At 42.6% G+C, this 25,968-nt stretch overlaps 1 protein-coding gene across 1 annotated transcript in view; it reads left to right on the top strand.

The window, feature by feature from the left end:
* RFX6 (regulatory factor X6) overlaps positions 1 to 25,968 on the top strand; it is a 74,567-nt gene that overhangs the window by 32,107 nt on the left and 16,492 nt on the right. Inside the window, exons 16-19 of the mRNA XM_080389702.1 lie at positions 449 to 658; positions 1,186 to 1,695; positions 2,700 to 2,918; positions 4,077 to 25,968. The exon at positions 4,077 to 25,968 is cut by the window's right edge and continues 16,492 nt beyond it. Coding sequence (XP_080245828.1) covers positions 449 to 658; positions 1,186 to 1,695; positions 2,700 to 2,918; positions 4,077 to 4,240 — 1,103 coding nt within the window. The 3' untranslated portion in view covers positions 4,241 to 25,968. The remainder of the gene's footprint in view (positions 1 to 448; positions 659 to 1,185; positions 1,696 to 2,699; positions 2,919 to 4,076) is intronic.

The following is a 25,968-nucleotide window of genomic DNA, read 5'->3' as shown; positions in this document are numbered from 1 at the left end:
AAAACTTCCACTGACTTTATGAATAGTCTGCAGAAAACTGAAGAACTACTGAGAATAACAAATGTTTTTCTCTAGATATCAGTATGAAAACAGAATTCAAACTTTCTAAAATTCCCGTTGTTCATTCTTCTTTGCTGACATCTACTTCAAGGGAATAAATCTGGTTCATACCTTCACCATGGTGGCTTTAGTAAGGAGCCGGTACTCTGTGATGTAGATCTGTGGTCAGAGAATGTGATACAAACAGTTCCACTGGGAAGATCAAGACTAAAGCAGTATTTGTATTCATTGGCTACATGCAAAATATGGAGGCTTCCCTGGGTTTTAAAATAAGCAACCAAAGAGACAAACAAATTGGGCAGCTCATATGCTGTCTGTATGCTAGTGGTGGATTTCTGTGCAATCAGCATACATAACAGCCACCAAGAGTTTTCACTTACTCTTCCAGATGCAAGCAAAGCCACCTTTACTGCATCACCAAGCTCTTGCTTCCTAGCAAATCGTAACAAAGCTGCTCCTCTGCCCAGTGACACTTCAGTCAAAAATGAGTGTCTAGCAGAGCAAACCTATGTGTCTGTGTCAGCTAGCCAGTCCAGCGGTGTGCCTTCTGGTCTGAACCCCTTCACCACAGAAGACAATGAGAATATGCAGCTGACAGGTATGTATCAGTTCTAGTTTCTCCTTCTCTGATTTGCTTGTTAGTCTTTCAGTCCACAGTAACACGTTGCTGTAGGAGGAGAAATGACCATATGCATTTATAAAAACCTCTAGTAAATAAGGTTTCTCAAGCTCACCCTCTGTGCTGATTTACAGGAGGCAGCAATTGTAGAGCCCTGTCAGTAGTAGGTTCTATTGGAACAACGGTAAAACTCTCCTGTACCTTTTGGCTTGGTGGTGATCTTGTAAGGTGAGAATGATCAGTAACAACTGGAGCACACCTGGCTGGTAACTGCTGGAATTTCCTAGTGAATGAGGCAGCCTTCAAGCTAGAAAATAAAAGTGGGAAGCTTTATAGCCTGAAGCCATGCATTAAAGAACATGTGTTGTATAGGTGGGAGCCCTCCTTTGTAAAGGTTTGAAATGGTAATGCACGCTTCACTAAAGGGTTAGTGTCTTAACAGATCTGCTATATTCAGCAGTACTGCAGTATGAACAGTAATCACGGCTAATGCTTATTTATTCCAGGTCAGATGGAGCTGTCTCAAAGCACTGGTCACCTGATGACTCCACCCATTTCACCAGCCATGGTCAGCCGGGGAAGTGTTATCAACCAGGGGCCAATGGCTGTAAGACCTCCAAGTGTAGGTCCAGTGTTATCGACACATTCACAGTGCTCTTCCTACTCAGAACCTCTTTATCAGACTTTGTCACAAACTAATCAGAATTACTATGGAAACAATTCCAATTACCAGGCTATGTTCAGAACTCAGGCTCATTCCACTTCAGGTGTTTACCACCACAGAGCAGAGCACAGTCGATTCAATGCTTTGAGTGAACAGCAATTCTCCAGAGACTACTTCAGCAACAGTTGTGCTGTGTCTCCGTACAATGCAAGATCCCCTTCCAGTTATGGTCCCTCACCCATGTCTCAGGACGCACACAATATGCAGTTTTTGAATACTGGGAGTTTCAATTTCTTGAGCAACTCGGTGTCTGCGTGCCCAGGAGCAGCATATCCCACTAATGCTTCCAACGGTATTAATATATATGTTCTTTCCCCCTTCTATTTCACTTTCCTTGCTGGAGTAAAACACTTTTTCTTTGATTTTTTTTTTCTATGGAAGATGTTTTTCAGCTCTTATTTATACCTTCCTGTTTTCCACTTCTCTGATGACATACAGAGATTGTAAAGCAGCTTAACAAGCTACTTAAGGATTTATTTTCCTCTGGTGAATCCTCAGTTGACCTCAAAAGCATCTGCTGCACCTATGCTAATCTTCCTTTGGCACCATCATCATGTCTTGCACAAAGGAAGCAGAACCAGGATGATCCTGTGATTTAGCAATCTCTTGAAAAGCCCCCAAAATATCTACTATTAAACAGAGCAGGCATAATGTAGCTTACCTCTAGGATCAGCATAATGGACCATTCTAGTCACAGGATCAGGATGGTGAAATGAAGTATAAAACTGTGTATTAGCATTAGTTTGAGACTTTGGCCCTGCTATTTCTTATACTTCAAGCATAAAGTTATTGCCACAATCTGCTTCAGAGATACGGTCAGCAAAAAACACCTCCTTCTTCTGGAGGAAAGAAATTGTAGAAATGTTGCTTTTATATGGATTTGTATGTGCAGTAAGTATGTATTACCATGCAGATTTGCTTTCCATGTATACTTTCCCTGATTGTGAATTTCAGAAGGGAGAACTGAACTGTGGCCAAGAGTCCCCACAGTATCTTTTATGGCCTCGGATTGCAGTCTGCTGTTTGATTCTGAACTTAGAATGGAAGGGCAGTTCTGTACTGAAGGCACGACTGAACTCTTAGGATCTTTGTACTGCCTTGTTACTGCCCCTCTTTTGGGTCAGTCACTGCATTACTACTAATGTTACTAGGCTGTACGTGTACATAAATAACCTTATTCTCAAGGGACTCAGCCAGTAACAATTATCTTTTGTCTCAGGTTGTCCCAGGCTCCTACCTTACTCTTTCTCTTCAACAGCAATTTCACTCTGCTTTTTTCCAATCTTCCGTCAATAGGATATTATGGAAACAATATAAGTTATCCAGAATCTCACAGACTTGGAACAATGGTGGATCAACATGTTTCTGTAATCAGCAGCGTAAGCAGCATTCGGTCATTGCCATCATACAATGATATACATGATCCACTGAACATCTTGGATGACAGCGGAAGAAAACAAACAGGCTCATACTACACAGACTCCTCACCTTCAATTGTCTGTCGGACTCCTATGCGTAAGTATAGCCAACGACTGAGGAAGAGCTGTAAACTTTTTAGTATTCTAACAAGTGCTAAGTACTAAACTGTAGTTCACATATATAGTGTATGAGATGCAATATAGAGATAAAATAGCTTGGTACCTAGGATGTATCATAAGATGTGTTTTCCTTAACATTGCAGGACAGTGGGTTTAATAACTCTTTGCTCCCGTAAGGAGGACTATGGTCCATTGTCCATGAGGAGTGGACTGGCCTGAATTGCAGAAAAATCTGTGTTAGGAAACACTTTCTAACTATTAAGTGAGCTAATAATAGACTGGGCTCTTCTAAGGGCTCTTAAGGATCCTCGCTGTCAAACAGATCAAATGAACCCTGGGTCAGGGATGTCCAGATGTATACTTCTTGTGATATAGTCCCTTCCTGTCCTATGCTTCAACAACTGTGTGTATTAGGCAGAGCTCCCACTGACAGTGAATTTTAGGTGAAGTTACCTAACCCCAAAAGATCTGTTTTGGTATATGCATTAAACAAATGGTAGCTGAGTTTGATCTCACATTCCAAAAAGGGTTGCGTGGAATATATAAACTAGGGCACCATTTATCTCTCCAAAGATCACCTCTTCCTACTACCTACCTGTTAACCTTGCACAGAAGATCAGACATTACTTGCCTCATTAAGGCTTTGCAAGAATTCAGTGCTCAGTCCTTTAAAAGATGCTAAAGAGGGGGAAAAAAATCCAGCACCACCACGCAGACTGTGCCCATCAGGTATCTTCTGTATTCTGTGTTGATGTGTGCCAGGTGGTGGCAGCGGTACCACCAGCGAATACGGACCTGAATGGTGCAAGATGTGGAAAGATGAGCATAGCACACAAATAGCTTTGCACAATTTTTGTAGATGTATCATATGCAAGCTGTAAACTTCAGGCCTATAGCTGGATTTTTAGCAGAGTTCACTTATACGTGGGTAGACCTATTCCCTGATGGTATGAGGAGCCACTGATGAAAAGTTACAGAAGTATGGGTAAATTGAGTGAAGTATGGAAGTGCTGACATTCCTGTCCTTTGGATGGTGTGCCTGGCACATAAGGGTTTCCATCAGATGAAATTGGATTGGTTTTTTTGTTAAATTTGATTGAAAACTTGGAATGATGGTAACCTTTTTCTTCCACAGCTTCAAACATACAAACCACATCATCTCAGTGTATGTATGGAACATCTGGTCAGTTCCCTTCTCAGGAAAACTTGGAGTCCCATGGCCCACCAAGCAGAGATATGGTGTCATCTTTACCACCAATCAACACTGTCTTCATGGGAGCCGCTGCTGGAGGAACCTAACTGGGAGAGAGTTAAACTTAAGTCAAAGTCTTAAGTTTACTTTCCAAATCCAGACATTAAGGCTATGATGACAATCCCCTTCAAGTTGGTGGAACAGAAAAGTATTACATACAGCCATTTTAGAGATATTAGCAGCTCTCCACACAAAAAATTAGCTATATTTCCATTGGGTCCTGCTTGTGAATTACTCAGGATTGTTCTGACCATGACAACTTTTCAGTCAGTAAATCAGGGTAACCAGAAAGAGCCAGTGATTCTTGCAAGCAAGACTGAAGTTGTAAAGAAATTATTACATCTATTTCTAATTTATTAAAAATCCTATTTTAATCTTTCACTTACATCTTTTTTGTATAAAAGTGTTTATTTAATGCCTGTGTTGCTCATTATTTATTAGGACCACAAAGTAACTGTTTACTTTCTTTGATTTGACGTATTGTCAAATGTATGTATCCTACCTCCTATGGAAATGTTTACAAGGTCAGTTTTTACTGTTTTAAATGAAACTAAGCCAAATTCTTAAGTTTTTTACTCTTGTGCTCTGGAAACTCAATTTCTAATGTTTAGTGCCTACTTGTGTAAGTGAAAGTCCTCAGGAAATAAATGAAACATATTGTGGGGATTTTTTTTTCTTTTAACATAAACCACTTTCTCTTAAAACCAACAAAACATGCAAATACCGTAAGCTGTCTAATTGCAGTAGCCTGCTACTGTAGCTGGACAGCTGAAACAAATGAAAGTATGCCACAAAATGTCATAGGATTTCAAAATTACTTGTGGTATGAGCCCAAAATTTCTACTGGTGGAAATCCACAAAAAGGTGTCCATCAACATTCATGGACTTAGAGCAACTGTGTATTGTGAGACCAAAAGTAGTAAAGGTGATTAAAAAATATTGCAACCCTTCAGATCAGCTATTTACTGAAAAAGTATTTTAAAAGTGCCATGAAAGGTTGTGGAGTCTCCTTCTCTGGAGACATTCAAAACCCACCTGGATGTGATTCTGTGCAGCCTGCTTTTGGTGAATCTGCTTTAGCAGGGGGTTGGATGAGATGATCTCCAGAGGTCCCTTCCAACCCTGACCACTCTCTGATTCTGTGAGTCTGATTTTCTGCATAGAAAAATAAATGTATGTTTCTGGAAAAGCTAGGTGGAGAATATTCACTAATGGTGTTAAAGAGGACAAAGATTCTTGCTTACAAAACAAGATTCTTGCTACACATTCATGAAATAACAGGTGTTATTTTATAATTGGATTGTCCCATTGTCAGATTTGGATTTGGATTTGGATTTGAATCCAGTCTTCTGAGGTTATTTGATGTCCATATTCTCATTCAGTCCATTCCATATATGCTGGATATGGTGGAATTAGGTTATAGGGTACTTTGGTGGAAGAAAATGGATGATACCTTGATGAAGTTTTTATTTCTAAACCTGTTGTAACTACACTTTAGTGTTTTCTATCATGAGAGGCGTGACTGCAGCAGAACAGTAATAAGGAGCATTGAGTAGGATAACTCATTAAAAATTCCCAATATGAAATACTTAATGCAGCAATGAGACACCATAGTTCAGTATTGAGATGTAGAAGACTTCAGCTCAATAGCTTCCTAGTTCAGGGTGAAGTTTTATACTGTGATCAAAAATGCCATAATGATGAAACTAAGTTTTGGTTTCAATAAAAATTCCCAATGACTTGTAGTAGTAATACAGCTGTTCAAACAAATATTTATTAAGCAAGGCAAGTGAAATAAGCAAAAGAGTTCTTCCTTCATGATTGTTCTGAAAAGGATGTATTTTCTTCTAAAATTAGTCCTGTAAAAGTCAGGTTCCCTATCTTAGCAGGTCACCTGTATAGCCAGTAAAGGAAGATACCTCCCATTTCAAGTGGGGTAAGACTGGGAGAGAGAGTATAAAGGTAAGGAATATGTCACTATCCTGAAATGCTGGAGTCCCTCTACTGACAAATGGCACAATATAAACAATTACTTTAAGCTAGAAACTTCCAGATTGTTGGACCTATGTGAGACCAACATACAGAATTTAGAGGAAGTAGGCAGCCACTAGCAGACAGAGTCTTAATCACAGAATGGTCAGGGTTGGAAGTGACCTCTGGAGATCATCAAGTCCAACCCCCTGCTAAAACAGGTTCTCCCAGAGCAGGTTGCACAGAATTATGTCCAGGTGGGTTTTGAATGTTTCCAGAGGAAACTCCACAGCCTCTCTGGGAAGCCTGTTCCAAGGCTCTGTCACCCTTGAAGTAAAGAATTCTTTCCTCATATTCAGATGGAACTTCCTGTGTTACATTTGTGCCCGTTGCCCCTTGCCCTGTCACTGGGCACCACTGAAAAGAGCCTGGCCCTGTCCTCTTGACACTCGCCCTTAAGGTGTTTATAGACATTGATAAGATCCCCTCCCACTCTCCTCAAGGCTAAACAGCCCCAGCTCTCTCAGCCTTTCCTCATGAGGAAGATGCTCCAGTCCCCTCATCATCTTCATAGCCCTTCGCTGGACCCTCTCCAGCAGTTCCCTGCCTCTCTTGAACTGGGGAGCCCAGAACTGGACACAGTTCTCCAGATGGGAGAGGGGCAGGGTAATCTCCCTCAACCTGCTGGCCACGCTCCTCCTAATGCTCCCCAGGATCCCACTGGCCTTCTTGGCCACCAGGACACACTGCTGGCTCATGGTCAGCTGGTTGTCCACCAGAACTCCCAGGTCCTTCTCCTCAGAGCTGTCTCCCAGCAGGTCAGCCCCAGCCTGTACTGGTGTGAGGGGTTATTCCTCCCCAGGTGCAGGACCCTACACTTGCATTTGTTGAACTTCGTGAGGTTCCTCTCTGCTCGACTCTCCAGCCTGGCCAGCTCTGGCTGAATGGCAGCGCAGCCTTCTGGGGTGTCAGCCACTCCTCCCAGTTCCATATCATCAGCGGACGTGCTGAGGGTACACTGTCCCTTCATCCAGGTCACTGATAAATAAATTGAACAGGACAGGACCCAGTACCGACCCCTAGCCCATCAGGACCTACACAAAAAGCAGTGTGCGATACACAGTGACTCATGTGTGATACATATGCATCACTTCCAGTAATTTTCTTTTTTTTCATGTGAACTATTTTGCATTGTGGGTTGAGGGTTTTTGTCCTAAATTACTTTATCTGCACTTTATCTGAGATAAGAAACAACATTGTATCATTAAACGTGCAGATTCTGGTGATGTCTGCAAAACACAGAGTAACATGAAGTATCCCACGCTGTAAATTGCTGTTCATTATCAACAACAGCAAAGAGCAGTTAAAAATACTCTTAAATTCAAATAGTCAGTTAAGAGAAATCTCTCATAGTGCTGCAGAACAAACCAAACCCGTAACTAGCAAAACCAGATGAGAATTTTCCATTTTAGGACCCATGAGTTTAGTCAGATGTGTGGTTTGACGAATTCAGTAAGTTTTGTCTGTGGGAAGTTGAATCATTCATAGCTTTTGTGGGTACCCCATGGGAAGATTTTTACCTTTGGTAGTATAGCAGCATTACAGTACATAATATGAAGAATCAATGGCTTGCCACTTGGTGGTTTTGTATTATTCAGTTGAGTTGCATTTTTATGGATGCATTAATTCATTTGGTTTAGTATATACATACTAGAAAGTCTGTGATAAAAAATTGTATTTATTATATACAACCAGTGTCAAATGAATATTGCCTAAAGGAAAAAAAAAAAAACAACAAACCTTTTTTTTTCTCTGAGAAGAAAAGATGAAAAATTAAGTCCTTTTGATTTATTTGCCAGGATCTGATTTTGAACTGCTGCTAGGAAAGGCAAAAAAGATAGATGAACAGATCAAATCTGCTTTAATTTCTAAAATAAACCTGATTCTAATACAAAGTATATCAGTCAAGGCAAAGAATACTGGAGAAGAACCGTTTGTCTTGTGTGCCATGAGCCCGTGCCTAGCAGCACAGAATTCATGCTGGAAGAAAAGTGCAGTTCTTTGAAGGCAGTTAGGGCCATGGCAATTTTGCTCTAGACTCAAACTTAGTGAAATAAAGTTTGCTTTGAAGTGTGTAGTGAAAACACAGTGAAATTTCTTGTAAAAAGTAAACCTGATTATCACACTGTCATCTCACATACCAAATGCATCTGGTCAGCCCACCATCCTGCCAGCTATCTCCGTCTAATACATGAGTGACCACTGGTCACAGAGAGGAAGGGAGCCTGCAGTGCTGTGTGTAAAGAGAAGCCATTTAGTAGACCCTTATATTTAAGGCAGACTATTAGAAGATCATAGATATGCTTGAATCAGAACAGATATTTTGTATGATACAGCACAGTGCTGTTTCCCTCTGTGTGGGATCAGAACGGAGTGGATTTTAGGCTTATGGAGCGAGTGGTCCAGAGAAGAAACAATGACAAACCCCCCTGCTCTCAGAGCACTTAAAAAAACCAACCCATTGAGATGTTACCACTCTTGGAAAACCAGGGATTTGATATTAAAAGAAATTAAATCTGTTAGGAACAGGACCAAATATCAGGCATAGAAATGCAAGAATCTGTAAAAGCAAGAGAGAAACAATGCAGGTCATTAGTGCCATACCTCTGGACAAAGATGTACTGCTACAGGGTGGAAGTACCTCAGCAGCCAATACTACTGCGCTAAAATGAAACGGGCCATCAAGCTAAACTGGAAATTGTTGAGGCTGCCTGGTAGCGATCAGATCTAGGTAATGCAGGAGGCCTTACCTCATTTTGAAAACTGAGGAGAGATTAGTTAGTTTTAGGGCTGATAGGCCCCAGGTTATAAGTAACAGCTTTCTGTATGAATATTTTTGGGCTATGGTTTAATTGGAATCACTAATCTAGCTTTAGGGATTGGATTAAATTTGATATTAGCCTTGGGGATGGAGTCCGGGCAAGGGTGGGCTGGTTAGTATGGGCCTTATGGCTGTTGTGAATAAGGGCCTATAAAGCTGTACTAAATTGCTTGTCTGAAACAGGTCACAGGTCTAGTTTTTGTGATGAACATTGCTCATAGGATTTGGGAATAGCTATAGCTGTGTTTACGTGCTTGTATTCAGGCTACGAAGTTGGATGAGCCTGCATAATGCCTGAGCTTGGCTTATGGCTCTTGCCAGTAGGGCCTGCATGGTATGTTTAACGTAACACGGTTAATTCAGGAAAGTTTGCTGTTTTCTTCTTAGTGAGGTACTCAGGGTGGTGCTTACATCTGGGTTAGTTTTGGCATTAGGGTTAACTTCAGGGGCTGGGTCGACATGAAGCCGAGACTATGAGTCAATATTGGATTTAGAAGGGGCTATCAAGCTTGGCTTTAAGGCTGCTGCTTAGAAGGACCCACAAACTATGCTTAGTTCTAGATAAAACAGAATGTAGGGAGACCAGTACAGATTAATTTTATATTCAGAACTTAAAATAAGATTTACCTGGTCAGGGACTAGTGAAAATGGATTGTTTCTGCATTTAGCAGGGGGGTTGTTGAGTTTATATGGAACCTACTGCCAGACCAGGTAATCTAGTTATGATTCCTTCAAGGTCTAGTCTTAAGAGTAGACTTGAAGTTGATATGAAATTTACATTCGGAAATGAAAGAAGATGAGCTATTTAGGTTAAAGCCAGGTCTAGAAGACTATAGTGAGACTAATTTGGGGTTTTAGGTGATGGAGACCACATTGTCAATCATACTTCTGACACTGGCACTGGGGAATTTAAAGTCGCGGTTGGGGTTCAGACACACATGAAGCAATGAATCTGAACTAATTATGGATTTAAGACCTGCAAGGATCTATGCTCATTGTTGAAATTATAAAAGTCACTAACATAGTCATTAGCTTCAGCTAAGACTTGCAATAAAAGGCTAGGACTAAGTTGGAATAAAAGGCTGGAACTAGATCAGTAATTGTGTAAGCTGGGATCAATGCATGTCTAGATAGCCATTAACTGAAACCTCTCTGGTGGAAAAGCGGTGCATCTTTCACAGTCTAAGAATGATATCCTTAATGGGAGGACTGTGGGACCTGTTGCCTCTAGAGAGATGCTGCACCATTGCTAATGATTAGACCTCTAGTAATCCACATTACTGGGATGGTGAAAGATCAGGGAAGCAGGAGATCCCACCACAAGCTATGCCACTTCCATGGTCACCAGACATTTGTAGCAATTACAAGGCTCTGCAGAATCACTTCTCACCAGGACCTGAGCTTGCCGATGAAGAAATGAGCAGGCAAAACAGGAGAAAAACAGGGCTGGGATGTGAAATGGAGGGAGGCAAAATATTGTGCTCATTACATAATAAGTGATACCAAATACCATTTCTCTACATTTTGGGTTCTTTGTTATTTGCACAGGTCTTCTCCATTTAACAATGGCTGCATGTTACAACACTGCATGGAACAATGGTTACACAATTGGAAACACGTAAAAGATTATATTAGCAGCTGAACTAGGAAAATCTACTTCCCTTCCTTTTGGCTTAGTTGATTATTATCCTTGATCAAATAAATGGCCACATGTTCATACTGCCCTTGTGCCCTGGTTGCTACAGTAAAAAGAGACATACAGTGAAATTGTACATTTAGAGTTTGACATTATATGCCTTTTTAATTCTTGCCATATTTAATTTTCTTATACCATTCAGTTTTGTTCAGAAGCTGACTATTGATTACTCACCTGTTTCACATCAAGATACATAGAGGTCACTCAAAATCTAATTAAAATGACATGTTTTAGAAAATCTCCACTACAGTAAAAATAACAAATGTATGTAATAGAGAGATGGACAATAAACATCCCTCCCTTCCTTCCTAATATGTTCTTTACCAAGCTCCATCTTCAAAGTATGATCAGTCCTCAAAAACCAGCCCAGACATACAGCATCCTCTAACAGCACCTTTACTTTACGCATTTTCTTCCGTGTAGGTGTGACATCCACTGACTGATATACTGGATCTGTCCTCCTCCACACCCAATCCGCAGTGGCTGTGAGTTTCTGACAGCCCCCAGCTTTCAATTCTTGGTAAGTACTGTAATTTTAGAAACTACATAGACAATCTTCAGGCATGCTTAAGACAGCAGTTATCTACCTTCTGGCTCCTGAAAAGAGTTGATGCTATCTTCAGCACCCTAGATGCAACAGCTCTCTTTCAGTTCCATTTCTGAAACTACCAAAATTCTCATCATTGCATAATTGATAGTACGGGTAATTTTGAAAGAATTTTAGAAAAGAATATAAAAAGTTACCTACACTATTAAGTTCCTTCTAAAACTGAAAGGTGAATTTCATTCAAAATGAAGGTTATGTGGAAAATTCTAGGGAAATTTATTTTTAAAAGAGTAAAATATTGAGGATGAGACAGGAATGGACTCAGTCCATTGTACTGGAGATGTAGCACTTTGCTTAAATAAATATGAACTCAGCCACAGATTAAGTTTGATATTGAGCTATTCCAGCTGATCATGGTGTTTGCTCATTTGGAATAAAACCAGATCTCTGATCCCACTCCAAAGTTTAGGTGGAGTGGAACAGTGCCATCAGCAGAAACTAAAGACATATTTATATAGTCATCTTGGTTTGCTCCTCAACTTTGCTGCGTGGTCTTTATCTTGGGATTATACTGTCCGTCCTGTATAACTGCTGGAGTACACCCTGGCTTCACTCTTGAGCCAAGCAGTTACCTCTGCAGCAAAATAGTAAAAACTCAAAAGTTTGTCCACTCCAGGGTCCACATCATTGATGTGAACCAATTTTCCTCCCCAGCCCTTCACAATCTTCCAAGAGTTGCCTTGCAGGTCTCCTGCTCTCTTCAGGGAGCTGGGAATGAGGTTCATGCCACTTCTGCCGGCAGGCAAGGCATGATCTATCACTCATAAGTGATATGCCCTTCAGTCCTGGACAACTCAGACACAAGCAAAGCTGAACTATTTAGGCCTGGAACTGCGTCCCTCTCATCTACCTCCAGGCAAAATAGAGTTTGGCAGTTGATTGTCCCTGAGGGATGCTTTTGCTTAGCAAATCCCTTTGCTTAGCACTTGTTGCTCACACAGATTCTTAGAGTTGTGGCTCACATGATTTCCTTGTGAAACATGAGCCTCTCCATACATCCTATGGGGATCCTAGGTGCCTCAGTTGAGATTGAGAAGTCTGGTTGGCAACAGGACATGTGGTAGTTATGCAGTTAGTATGTGACAAGCTGTTAAATCCCTTCATGGCTGTTGGCTCTGAAAAGTCTCAGTACAGTCTGCAAGGTCAGGGTGAGTTGTCTGCCCACCTGCTTGGGCTACTCTGTGAGCCCCAGCCTCAGGCTGCAGTCAGTGAGAGTTAATATCAACCTCCAAGAAATACTAGTCGCTTAGCAGAGCAGGTTGAACTGGGCATCACACAGCCTCGCAGCTGAAATTGGATAGTGCACAGTGGAGAAGGTGTGTTTAATCAGCATCTCACTATGTCTTACATGTCCTGGTGGCTAAGGTGAGAGGTGGCCAGAGAGACAAGCTAATAAGTGCCCGAGTGCTTTTGAGAATGGCGCTTGGAGTTTAGCTTTATTAACACAGATGGCTGCAGAGAGCTTTTGATACTTACGAGGATCTAATCCTTAATCTTGTGAGTAATAGAAGATACTTTCTAAAAATACTCAGGCATCTAATTTTTAGAAAACTTACTTCTATAGCAATACTTACTTATCTTTCAAGAAACAGATCTTCACCCTTGCAATGCTGAGCAAAACAACACAGGAAAACATGTAAAAAACCCCATGAGACTGTGGGTCCAATGCTTGAAAATGCTAACTTCTGTTCTTTCAGCTTACTGACGATCTGAAAGGTGAGGCAAGGCTTCCACATCTGCATGTAGCTTCTCAAGTAGGTAAACAGTTCTTCCGAAGTGTTGCACACTCAGCAGTTCCTGCTGACTGGCATTAACAAAATGGCTTTGCCAGCCAAGTGCACGCTGAAGAGCCACAGAGCCACAAACAAAAATCGCAGCGTGGGGGTGGGCATGGCAGGGTACTGCTCTTACTTCATGTCACTGGGCTATGGCAGCACCAGGTAAAATGCTATGCTTTTTCACAGCAGCTACAGCAGGGTCCTTGTTTAGGAAAGGAAATAAATAGAAACACGCCATTACTTTACAAGGGGCACAGAAATTTGTGAAATGCAGTATCATGGACAGCAGTGGTTATTGCTGTCAGATGGGACTGAATTAAACGGATATTTCTCACCCACCCACAATCACGCTGCATTGACCAGTTTTTCTTTCAGCCTCCAGGAATTTTGAAGAAATTGCCACTTTCATGAGAGAGGTTAATGAAGCACATCGATGGGGCAGGCCATGTTTGACACACCAAAGGGTGGCCAGCCCTCTACCTACACGCACAGATGCAGCCTCAGGAGTCCTGGTGTGCTTGCACTGCTTAACAGCAAAAAATCTGTCTTTCTCAAGCACTGCTTTATCTGCAGCCCCCAAAAAAGAGCTTCAGAAGCTATAATGCCAAACACACTTGGCCTGAGATCAAAGTGTAAGTCTGCACAATGTGCGTGACGGGCATGATATGTGGGAGAACAATTGGAGCTGATATTTAGGTATATAGAACATTTGCTGTCTGATTTAGCACTTTCATCTGTCCTGAAAGAAAATTCTTCTTTGGCAAACCAGAACAAGAGAAGAAAGTGAATTCTGGTCAATACAGTTGAGAAGATTCCCTGCCACTTGTATATCTCTCATTTTTTTTCCAATACCTCAGGTTTATGTGACAAAATGTGAAAATGCATTTCTCTCATTCACTGGTCACAAGAGCTCTGATGAGCTGACTGCCAGTAAGAAAATGTAGGTAAACACACAAAACTGAGGCAAGATGAAGCAAAATTAAATGACATTTTTAACTAAGGTGTGCACAAAGATGTCTGATCTAGTGATTGAAATTCAGAACAGCAAACCGGGAATCAAGAATCCAGACTTCTAATTAATTTATATGTGTAAATACAACTCCCCTTAATTTATCTCAGCACACGTTCAGCATGCATTTGGATCTCCTGAAACTGCAGACTAAACCAACCTGGTGAAACAGAAGAAAACAAAACAAAAGAATCCCACACAACTGGAAGAAAGGAAGAGATGCTGTTCATTTGTTCGACTGATACAGAGAAACACAGCCCCGATTTGAATACCTAGCAGTATTACTATCATAACTCTTTTTGACTAAGATCATCTTTCTTGCATTGACTTAGTTACACTGGTGAAAGTACAGAATTTGGTATTGACAAGTGCTAGGGCTCCTTTCACTGGGAATGCCAGATCATTATACCACTGGAACAGTTTGCTATGGCTTTCTCCATACTGACTTGGTGCAACTTGCAGGAACAGGCAAATCCTTGAGGGATTTGTCCAAGATTATACTGGCAGCGGTGCTACTGTTTGAGCAACATTGAGAAGTTCAGATAAAAGCTGTTGGATGTCCTGGTCAGCAAGGCTGATACACAGGTAGGTCAACATACACAAACAGCTTCACAAAATCTGCCGCTCTGTTTTCTGCTTTAACCCTTTCTTCTGATTTCTTTCCCCAAGCACAAATTGCTCAGGGTTTCTGCACATAAGCAACCCTGTTGGCCAGGCTCTACTCTGGTAGAGCAAAGGCTCCATCCCATTTCCTTACTTCGGCCAGTGAAGTCCCTGGGCTGAGCAGTCAGTCAGGAAATGGAGGTGGCCCCCTAAGAAGCCCTCTACTTTGTTGTTGGGATCAGGGAACAGGAGGAGCCAGGAGTAGAAGTCCTACGTGCACCTCCCCTCACAAGGAGTGAAAGCTCCACGAGCTGTTGCACGTTGTCTTAGAAAAAGGAAATTATCCTCATTTTCCCTTTCTACCCCCATCACAAGAGAGACTTTGCAATTAAAAACATGATGGCGTTTTGTTCCTGGAGAGGAGGGGTGGAGCAGGGGGGGTGGGGAATCGCCTATGTACCATAACAGATGGTTTAAGTATGGTGATTACAAAATCCTGAAGTTAAAATAGTTTAATTACAAAGTCAATACTGCCTCCAACCTCTGCTAAGCCTTTAGTGTAAAAACAACAGACGGTATAGAGCAAACGGCAGGACAATATTTAACCAGAACTTTGCATTAGCTACTGCAGTACAGCTCTCCATCAGGCCTTCAGCAAACGGAAGATCAACTGATTTTCCCAGCTTGTATTTGTTAACCATCTCTGCTTCAGTATCAATGGGCGGCTGTGAGAGTGCAACAAACAACCCTAAGGAAACAAACTGCAATACTATACTGCAAGCTGAGGCTCAGCAAGGTTGTATGTAAAGTCCAACATCGCAAGCGTACAACTGAGACAATGGTTAGCATCTTGCCAGGAATGAATACAGAGGTAAAAAAGATGGGCAGGTAAAGTTATTCACATATAAAATGGAAATAAAATCCAGTGAAATAAGCAATGTTTTGTTTAAGACTACGGATTTTATAGAAAAAATAACAGGACAGGGGAAGACACAGGGAAAGGAAAATTTGGGGATGATTGCAAATGGCACAGATTTGTTCTACTGATACAGAGCAAGACAGCCCATTTCCCTTTTGCGTGCAGGGAGAGCAGCAACTCTGTACAGCGTGTTGTAGCAAAGTCCCACTAAGCTGTGCTCTTGCAGCTGGGAGCCTTGGTCTTGATCTTTGCTGAGTGCGTATGTATTCCATATATTCTTTAACAGTGACAAACCCTCCCTCTGTTGGCTTGTGTCCCTTATAAACACCAACTCAAACATGGAGCTGGAAGAGTCAGAGGAATTGTGGCTCTGCTTTATTAGCAATATACTAAAATCCAGTCCCATCTGCTTCCACCACGACACAGTCCAAGATACCCACCATCCACGCTACGCATGAAGCGCTGTGAGGCACTGCACTGCTCTGTCAAATTTAAAAGCAAATTCATTGACTTTCAATTGCAATTAAGTGCAGGTTAAAGTGCTTCATTTGGTTAGCGTGGAACTGATCCTCTGTAATAACAGAAAAAAAACATAAACTAATTTTCTGTTGGCAACTATAGCATGACTCCAACATAACACTGACAACACCAAAGCAATTAGAATTATTTTTTTATATGAATATAAGGTATTTGTATTTTTTTCCTGAAATATGATAAAAAATGGTTTTTTTACTATCTGTAATAACAAATAGCTCTTTAAGGCATATTGTAGAGGCCTTCTGAACTTCTAATGATTTCTTTTATTCTCATGCTTGCCTTCCTTTTTTACCCTAAGCATGTACTTGTAACTAGGAAATCAATCCAAAGAAATAAGACACGGTCACAGCATTTTAAAAAACCTTAGCCCAGGGCAGCACCCACAGGTTTGTATCAGATCTCAGCCTCCCTTTAGTGCATGTGGGACACAATTGCCATGTCTGCTCTTGGGATGATTCTGTGTTGAAGTCAGTAACTCTTTAATGACTGCTTTCACCCAGAACCACTGGGCCTGATGCTCAGTCCCCAGTTCTGGGAGCAGGACTCTCCTGCACCAGGAGAGGAAGCCGATCCAGGCAGATACCTTGAGGGCGAAGGTGTGAAGAGAAAGCATCACCTCCTTCTCCTTCTGAACCCCAGCAGGAGCTAAGGACCAAGCTGCTGTCTGTGAGGAGCTGATTCCTACAGGTACATTAGGCAGGTCACATAAGTAGGAGTTCAGGTAGTAGTTGAAGTCCAGCTGGGGTTGGTACCTAAGCACTCCTCATCTCTCTTGCACCAGCACTTTACAACTGACTCTGTTTCTTTGCCCCAATCAAGTGTCCACTTTTTGGAAAGGGCTTTGTATCCTGAGCAGGATATAAGAAAACAGGTTGATTTGAGCGATTTCAGCTTAGGGTAGATGCTGCTAACCAGAGGCATGCTATGAATACTATAGTTCATCTGGGAATTTTGGCTGTCATCATTGCTAAATAAGCACATCACCAGGGAAAGCATGCTAACACAGCAGTTACAGTGATTTTCAAGAAACACAACTCCTTGGAAGAAATTACTCCCTGTCATCAGGTACAGTAGTGCTAAGGCAGGCTGCCTGGCAGTAGCTGTGTCACACAATGCACGTTCAGGATAACCTCAGTGGTCTAGCTAGAAACCATAGCATCCAAATTCTGCCTTTCTCTGCCACAACAGATGTTGATTTCAGTAGCGGTTTCATGAGTAGATCAGGCAGAATTTGGTCCTAAAGACCAGAGTCTTGACTTCACACACTCACAGGAGACTTTTCCTGCAGCAATAATTTTTTGTGGGAGCTCTGCACCCTGGAGATGGCTGATTTTGCTATGAATTCATTGGCAAGGTTTTGGATATGTACTGCCGGCACAAGGACTATCAGTGCTGTCATCACTGTTACCAGGGCTCTCAGAGCACTTGGTGACGCTGCCAGGAATTACGGCCCTGCAGTGCTGGCAGCTCCTCGGGCACAGGGAGGGGCAGGAAGGCAAGTTGTCACCACCCAAAGCCCACCCTCTGAAAGTTTGGAGGTGAAATGGCAGCACAGGCTTGTTCAAGGCCTCACCAAAAAAGCAGGGGATCTGAATTCAGCCTGAAATATACCTGTGCATTAGAAAACAAAATAAATTTTTAATAGAAGGAGTTATGTTTAAAAAAGCTAAGCAGTGGAAAACCTGTTGTAGACCTGATCTTTTTTCCTCCCAACTAACATTTACCCAGGGCAGTCTCATGACTGGTCAACTTTTGTAATCCATTAGAAAGCGATGCTGTTGCATGACATGATCAAACACCAAACACAGGCAGAAAGGCCATAACTGTATCTAAAAAGCCTTTGCTTTGTCAAAGCTTTTCACTAATGCTGGCAACAAAATTATTAGGGTCTATAATGAGCTGATCTCTTGTCAAATAAGCCTTCCTATGAGCAGTGTTAAACTTTATATCTGCTTTTAAATTAAACACTTCAGGTTTATTAATGTTTCCTTTCCTCTCTAAATTTCTTTGTCGGGAAGAGGTGGCAGAGGAAATGTACTAGCATCAGTAGGATGTGAAGTATAGTTTAGAATACATTAAACATATGTTGATGGGGCCATTAGCGGAGTTTATAGATACCACCACCTGTCTCTTATTCCACTTGCCATTACTTTAGTGACAGAAAACATACTGTAAGAAAGGTGGTACGCTACCGTTAAATTTTTACCCCTGTATTAGAGGGAACATAGAAGCAAATTCATACTTTATTACTAAAAAGATTTTCCAATAATAGCTCACTTATTGAAATAAATAAACCTGAATAAATAAGGGCGGTGTGGGCTTAAGAATAAATAGCACTCTGGTTTTGGATGTAAGAGAGCCACTGAATGTCTAAGAGGGAAATAATTTGCCATTATATATGTGCAGTGAGGCAGTTAATGTTTTACTTGTTTCTTTCAAGCTAGTAAGCATATCCCTTAAATCGTTACTGCAAAATGTACTCTTACACCTACCAAAAGTAGGTAGAGGTTTTATGCCTTCGGGCAAATCAAGTAAAATGGAACGAAATAATGAAATAAAATAAAATAATTAAAATAATCAAAATAAAATAAAACACCCCCCCAAATAAAATAAATTTAAATAAACCAAAACAAATTCCAGGCAAACAAGCACCCCGCGGCAGGCCGGCGGTGCCTTCTCGGCCCTGGGGCTCCCCCTGGCGGACGCGCTGCAGGCGGGCGCGGGGCGGAGAGCACGGGGCCGCGCAGCCGGCGCCGCGGAGGAGCCGCCGGCGGGGCAGGGGGCGAGCCCACGGCCGGCACCGGTTTCCCTAAATCCGCGGTGAGGACCGCGCCTCGCTTGCAGGGGAGAGGTTATTGCGGCGGCTGCCTGCCGTCCTGCCGGCGGGGCCTCCCGTGTGGCGCCGTGGGAGGAACGGGACGCAGCAAGGCGTTGCTGCAGCCAGGGGCAAGGGGGAGCCCACCGGCGGGGGCGGCCGGTGCCGCATCGTGCAGCCGGAGGGGAAAGAGAAAGATGGAAATGGCTGCACTGAGGTGGGGAGAGGGGAGGAGATGGGGCGAAGACCTGCAGGCCTCAGAGCTGTACCGTGGAGGTGGGCAAGTAGTGAGTACGTCAAGAAAGGTGGTTTGGACATGTAAAAAAAAAAAAAAAAAAAAAAAGGAAAAAAAGCCATCCTAAAAATCTTGGTTGAATTTCCTGAAAACTGCAATTCAGAGAATGTTCTTCATCTTCCCAGAATGGGCAGAGCCTTTGCCGGGCCCGTCGTGCGCCTGCGGGGCCACCCAGGGCAAGCCCCGCGCAGCAGCATCGCCCGCAGCAATGGTCCCCCGCGGGCGGCCCCTCCCCACCCCAGCCAGGGGACCCGGCTCCTGGTACCGCAGGTACCGGCGTGGCTGGGGACCGAAGGCCATTTACTGCCCTTTCTGGAAAGAGGAGGGGGAAAGTTGCTAGCCTTCGTCCCGGCCGGCTTTCAGCAGGGGAAGCCCCAGGTCTGATCAGGAGATGGCAGCACAGCCCCGGAGAGCATGGGAGACTCCCACACCAACGCTCCCTGTCAGCAAGGTCCCAGGAGGCTCGGGGAGGCAAAGCACCTTTGTGCCCCCTGGAAGAATAATTTAAAAGGGTAAAACCACGCACACATCCAGTAAGTATTTGAACTGAACTGCAAAGAACCCAGGTAAAGATCAAAACTGAAATTGCTTCTGTGCACCCCAGCAGTCCTCAGCCACGGGGCTGGAAGCGCGCACTTCTCCAAAATGTTGCAACCTGCCATGAAAGGAAAAAAATATAAATCTCTCCAAAGAGGGGCCAGAGATACCACTGGAGACTTCATTGCTTCATTGCTGCTATCAGTTTATGTGGAAATGTAGCACCAACAGAGCTGTAAAACTTCATAATAGAAAGATAAAACTGAAATTTCTCTTCCCTATTTTGTAGTATTTGCTTTAAATGAGTGAAAAAGATGATTTAAAACTGACAATGTGATAAACAGGGCTTTATGTCAGGTCTGCAAAGAATCTGCTGCTTGATGCACACAGAACTGATGCAGTTTTGCCATAGTCTTTGTTATTTCATTCCAAAAGAAAAAAAACAAACCAACAACTAAACATGTAGAAAACATAAAGTACCTGTGGCGACCCTGTTGCGAAGTCAAACAAACCTGAGCCGAACCAAAGTCACCACAAGTGGGCTGTTTCTGGCATTCCTTGATGAGCTTTAAGTCAGAAGCTATGGGCAGAGGTATTATTTTCAAGCCCTCCCTGTATTTTGCTTCACTCTTTCTCCAGACTCTAGGGTTGCTCGATCTGTGATTGGGGAATTCCCAAAGACCTGCAGGTGTTGCCAGGAAAAGCCTTGCAGTTCATTAGGTGGTGCTGAAAGACTTTGCTGGAAGTGCCATCATGTTGAACCTGTTAGCATTTTCTAGAGCTGGCCCACCTGAGACCTTAATGAGGGGAGATGCTATTGGAAAAGTTGTTCGGAGTTAGTTTGGCACAAACTCAGGCACCCTAGCCAGATTCAAGACGTTTTGGTATTCACTGAATATACAAATTAGTGCACATAACCCCTTTTTTTTTGGTCTCCAACATATTCATAGATTCATCTAATTTTTTGACACTTTATTTAGGATTGGAGATTTTCAAAGAGCCTAAGAAATGGAAAAATTAGGGTGTAGCCAGATTGTATCCATTGTTGGTATTGGAACATCAATGGAGCTCAGACAGGTTTCACTTGGCAGGACAGTTGTACAAAAGCATTTGACGTTGAATCACAAGCTGTTTTCAAGGTTCGTATACACAAAAGGGTTCAAATATAAGCAAATTAAAATCCCAGTATTAATGAAATATGTTCTCGTTTCCTTTCTGCTTGCCAACTATTCAACCTGGTCAGGAGACAAATTCACATGGAATTAATTCTATGCAGCCAACCTCAGATTCCTCCTGGGATTCCTTGAAAAGAGGTATCCTTCGCTTCCTATCCTGCATCGTTTTGTAATGCAGCTGCACATTGTTGAAAAATTGCCACAATTCATGGCAGGGTGGCTGCACTTCAGCAATGAGAGAAGTTATTTGGAATACATATATCTATATTTGCATGCTTGTGAAGCTTACATGTCTGGCTTGTTAAGCTCTAGGAAGCTCCTTGATGGACAACGCCATGATATACAGCGGATGGCAATTAAGCCATGAACCTGAGTGAAGAGAGCCTGATCCTCAGCACCGTGAGCTGTAAAAGAAACTTTGGAGCATTTTTGTAATTCAGAAGGGTAAAGGCTCTTGTAGAGTGGGAAGAAGTATAGAAGATGAAGAAGAAGTGAAAAGTCCTCCCCACAACAAGTGACCTCTGCGTGCTGTGTGGTGTGGGGTGATATTGGCCCTTAGAGCCAGGTGGCCTCAGGGGTCCCCTCTCCTTGCGCAGCACGCCCGCGAGTCATGAGCTATGGCTGTGGGGAGCTGGCTGGAGGCAGCTTCTGGCTCCGCTCCTGCCCCATGCCTGCTGGTCTGCCCAGGCCACACCAGGCTCTGGTGGGCACAGGGGGCAGCACGCTGAACTGGCATCACAGCCATTCTGCCCGGGTTTGCTTGCCTCCTCCTTGCTTCTGCCGTGTGACAGGGAGCGAGCGTTTGGCCTGGTAGTACAAACAGCTTCCATTTTGGAGCAGGATGAGAAAAGGGAAGGAGAAGCAGAGATTTTGGCTGTAATCTCAGTGCTCCTGGGAACCAAGGCACATGCCCACACAAGCACAACAAAGGGAAGGCACTCGGTGACTGCAAAAGACTCAACAGAGCCTAAATGACATTTACTCCTGCACATAAAGGTGTGATGACTGGGAGACGGAAGAGCTGGGGATCATTCAGATCCACAGTGGATTAACTAAATTTCTGCAAATCTCTGTCAGCTACAACCCAGGAACACAAGCAACAGATTTGCTCATCAGCCAGCTAACTGGGAACTGAAAAAAATCTCTTTGCAACACGTGGTGGCTGGCACAGTAACGTGTGCTCATCTGTGTTTGTTTGGTCCTCAAAGAACTGTCTGGTCGTCTCCCAGATGTGCCCATTCTCTAAGATCTTTTGGTACCCTTACGCCTACACAGGTCCTGAGAAAGTCATGAAGCAGAAGCCCACGCTTTTTCCATCTTTCTATTTAAACCCAAACAGTGTGTCCAGGAGCATTTTTCAGTCGCATGGTGAAGTCCTCCTCCGAAAGGCCAGAAGGAGGCGGGCACAAAAGGTCTGACAACACCCTTGCCCATACACACTCCCCATGGTGCTGGGTTGGTCCCCAGGCCAGCGGAGCATAGGCCCACTAGCCATCAGCATAGAAGCTGGGAATGGAAAACAATTTTGACATTGGCAGCCTGGAGTCCTGCCCTTCGCAAACACATTTGATGTTCATACATGGTCTCTTGGCTGCTGCTGCTGGGGACCATCTGTTGGGATGGCTTTGTGCCTGATCAAATGGTGGTATGCCAGTTTCACTGGGACATGAAATAGATGCCAAACAAAACGCGTCTGGTTTTACTTCTATTACTCTGAATTCAAAGCACATGCTAATACTAATCCCCCTTTTAACACTGTTGTGGTGCCAGTTAAACCTTCATTTTTTCCCACTGTCTGCCAGATTTCTACCACGAACTCAGGCACTTAACAAAATCCAGCAGAAATCGGCACTGTTGATTTCACACAGACAGGGCACTGTTTGCAGGGGTTTGGTGAGAGGTGTTAGCGCTAGCAACAGAGGAATGCGTGAGAGTTTCCTATACATGTAACACAGGATCCGTGAAGGAGTTGGACTAGGACATTTCTTTAAAACTTTCTCCTGAAACCACATCCGACTAACATAAACTTTTCTGCTCCATGGAAATGTGACAACAATTTAAAAATGCTGTGGTAAACTAGGCTTAGTTTTAAGAAAAAGCCTCTACCAAATGTGCTAAGGCTTTGAGCATTATCTGAGTACTAATCTGAGATGCTCTAAAGACATTTTCTTTTCGATGCGCTGTGAGGTTCATCATAGCTCCAACCCTGATCGGTAGTAAAATCTTCCATGCTGTGGCTGGCTTTGCCATCTGTGTTATGACTAACTCCCTTTGAATGTTCCACATTCAGAGAATTGTGTTCCTAACCTCAGCCAAGATTAATATTATTGTCAAACCTGCTGTAATTACAGCTACTGTGGGTTTTCAGATTCTTTTAGTGTTTGTGGGGAAAATCCATCTGCTACAGTTGTTCCCTTGAGTGACGGATTTTCTCCTTTAGTCCCATAGTGGGTCGGGAAAGCCTAAGGGAGCATCCCCTGAAGGGATTCCCTTTGCTCATCCTCCTTCTGCTGTGCAATGCTAAGAGGCTGGACATCTAGGACACCTCCTGCCACCTCCTCTTCCCTCTGCCCCCAGTGGGGGAGGTGACAAAGCCTTAGTGCTGGCCTCCCTTGGCTGGGTCCCCTTTATATGCAAGGTCCAGATGTGCCAGCTGAGGTTCCTGGTTATAGGAAAAGCTGAGACTTGTCCCCTTGGTTAAGTGTTTAATTCCTCAGCTCCTGGATTCATAATGATTTAAAGCACTTTGTTAATTATGCAGGAGATTCCTGTGTTACTATAATTTAATAACCTTAACTGTTTAACCACCTTGCTTACTTTGCCTTCTTGTATATTCTTAAAGTAAAAGTTACTATGGAAATATGAAAAAAATAACCAGGAACGGGTAAGGAAAGTTGGGGAATGTGGGAGTTAGTTTCTGTCCAATTTAGCATTGTACTACCAAGAAAAAAAAAAGAAGTGAAAAAAAAAAAAAAAAAAAAGATAATTATTTGAATCTCCTGAGTAAATACGGCAGGGCCAGGAGCACAGACCAACCGGTGGCATGTGGACTGGCCATAAAATTAAAAATAAACTTAAGACTAAATGTGCAGCTAAATGCAGTGGGGATAGGATGTGAACTTCAGCTATTTCCTGGAGCTAGTGTGGTTCCAAAGTTTAACAGCTTTAGCCTTTGGAGACCTGGAGGCGTGCATACTTGTTTTCAGTTTTGCCTCCTTTCATCTCCCCTCACTTGGAGCCCTACCACCTCCCAGCTGCCCTGCTTGCTCCATCTCGCCCTGCAGAAGGACACTCCTCTCACCTCTAACGAACATCCCACACGGCTCTTGGCGCAGAGCATCACCGTGCAGCAGCAGTGCCTCCCTTACCATCCCCGTGTCCTCCAGCCTGCTCCAGTAGGATAGGAGCCCGGATTCCCATTTTGCCCTCAAGGCTCACCAGTCTGCAAAGGATTGACTGCTACCTGCCAATACCATTCGGGGAGATGAGCAACTGCCAGCTGCTCCCTAGGCATGTTGGCTCATGCCTAGCAATTAAGATCTTTATGACAACTTTCAGTCTTGAACTTTCTTTTTTTAATGAGTTTTTTTTTGCGTTACAACAACCACAAAAGTAATGGAGAAGGGTTAATATCTAACACATCCTTATCTCACAGGAGCTGTATAATAGCAAAGAGATTTTCAGGCATGTATTTGTTATTAGGGGATATACTACAAAGCTTGAAAGTATCTCACTAAGCCTAGCTTGAGCTTTGTGTTCTTTTTGCTTGTGACTCTCGTGCCTGCATAGACTCAAGGCCAAATTCAATTTAGGAATGTGTTTCTAAAGCGTGCCTCGACATCTCTCTCATTTATGGTAAAACTTTTAATTTCATGCTCATTTCTTCTAATACTGTATGATAGTTTTCTTTGTTAAAATAGAAATGCATGTAAAAACAAATTCTAGTGGAACTCCTTGAATGCCTTAAAAATTCACCATGAATTATTTTTCATCATTCAAATTACATCGTTCCAGTAGTGCCAATCTCCTAACCAAAAACTCCAAGATACATACATCCCCAACTTCCCCCAGTTGTCAGTGGCACTCAGCAAGGTCCTTTCCATTAAAACCATTTGTGCCCTTGTCAGCTACTGAAATCCCTGAATTTTACAATAACAGACAAAATGGCAGAAAAGATAAATAGGAGAAGAAAACTGGGGCACATTTTTCATGAATTTTGAATAAATTTATTTACACTTTTGAAATGTATAGGAGGAGTATGAGCAAAGATGTGTACTCATAAACTTCATTCATTCCAGTTCTTGATTGTGCCTAGAAGAAAATGTGTTGAATAACACTGAAGAGTGGAAGAACAATGTAAACTGCAAACATGACAGTGGAGGCTTTCTTACAGGAGGCATAGAGAAAAAAAAAACACCACTGGAGATAATAGTATTAAGGACTTTGGATTTCTACATGCACATACCTGTACTTTGATACATGTCAATGTTTGTTGATGCTACAACCACATACGTCAGGAGACACACATTTTTGCTGTCTTTCAAGGTAAATTCAACATGCGCTTTCACCTAGCTGTGTCCCTAATTGAACACACAGTTACATTTATTGTAACTCAAAATTCATAGTAACATACATTCTTTCCCTAGTTCTTTGTATCACTCCTCCTCCAGCACCAAAAAGAAACTTATTATTAAGAAAGGAATAACAGAAAACAAACATTTAAGCATAATCCCTCTTCAAAAAATGTTCATAGCATTCTCACCTCCTTAACATTTTTCCTGAAGTGATGCATAAGAAAGTCCATTATGAATCCCTGCATGAACCAAAATTAAAAATTAGGTGTGCATCATACAGCAGATAATAAACTGTAGGTTAAAGTTCCCATGACATAGCAGGGTGAGTTAAAGACACTATAGCAACCATAATATACAACATTCTCTATTGAAGTATTC

This window comes from Falco punctatus (assembly GCF_963210335.1).
Source record: "Falco punctatus genome assembly, chromosome: 5".
In the NCBI taxonomy this organism is placed as follows: domain Eukaryota; kingdom Metazoa; phylum Chordata; class Aves; order Falconiformes; family Falconidae; genus Falco; species Falco punctatus.
The sequence above is the reverse complement of the archived record's forward strand: the minus strand, read 5'-3'. Positions and strand labels throughout refer to the sequence as shown.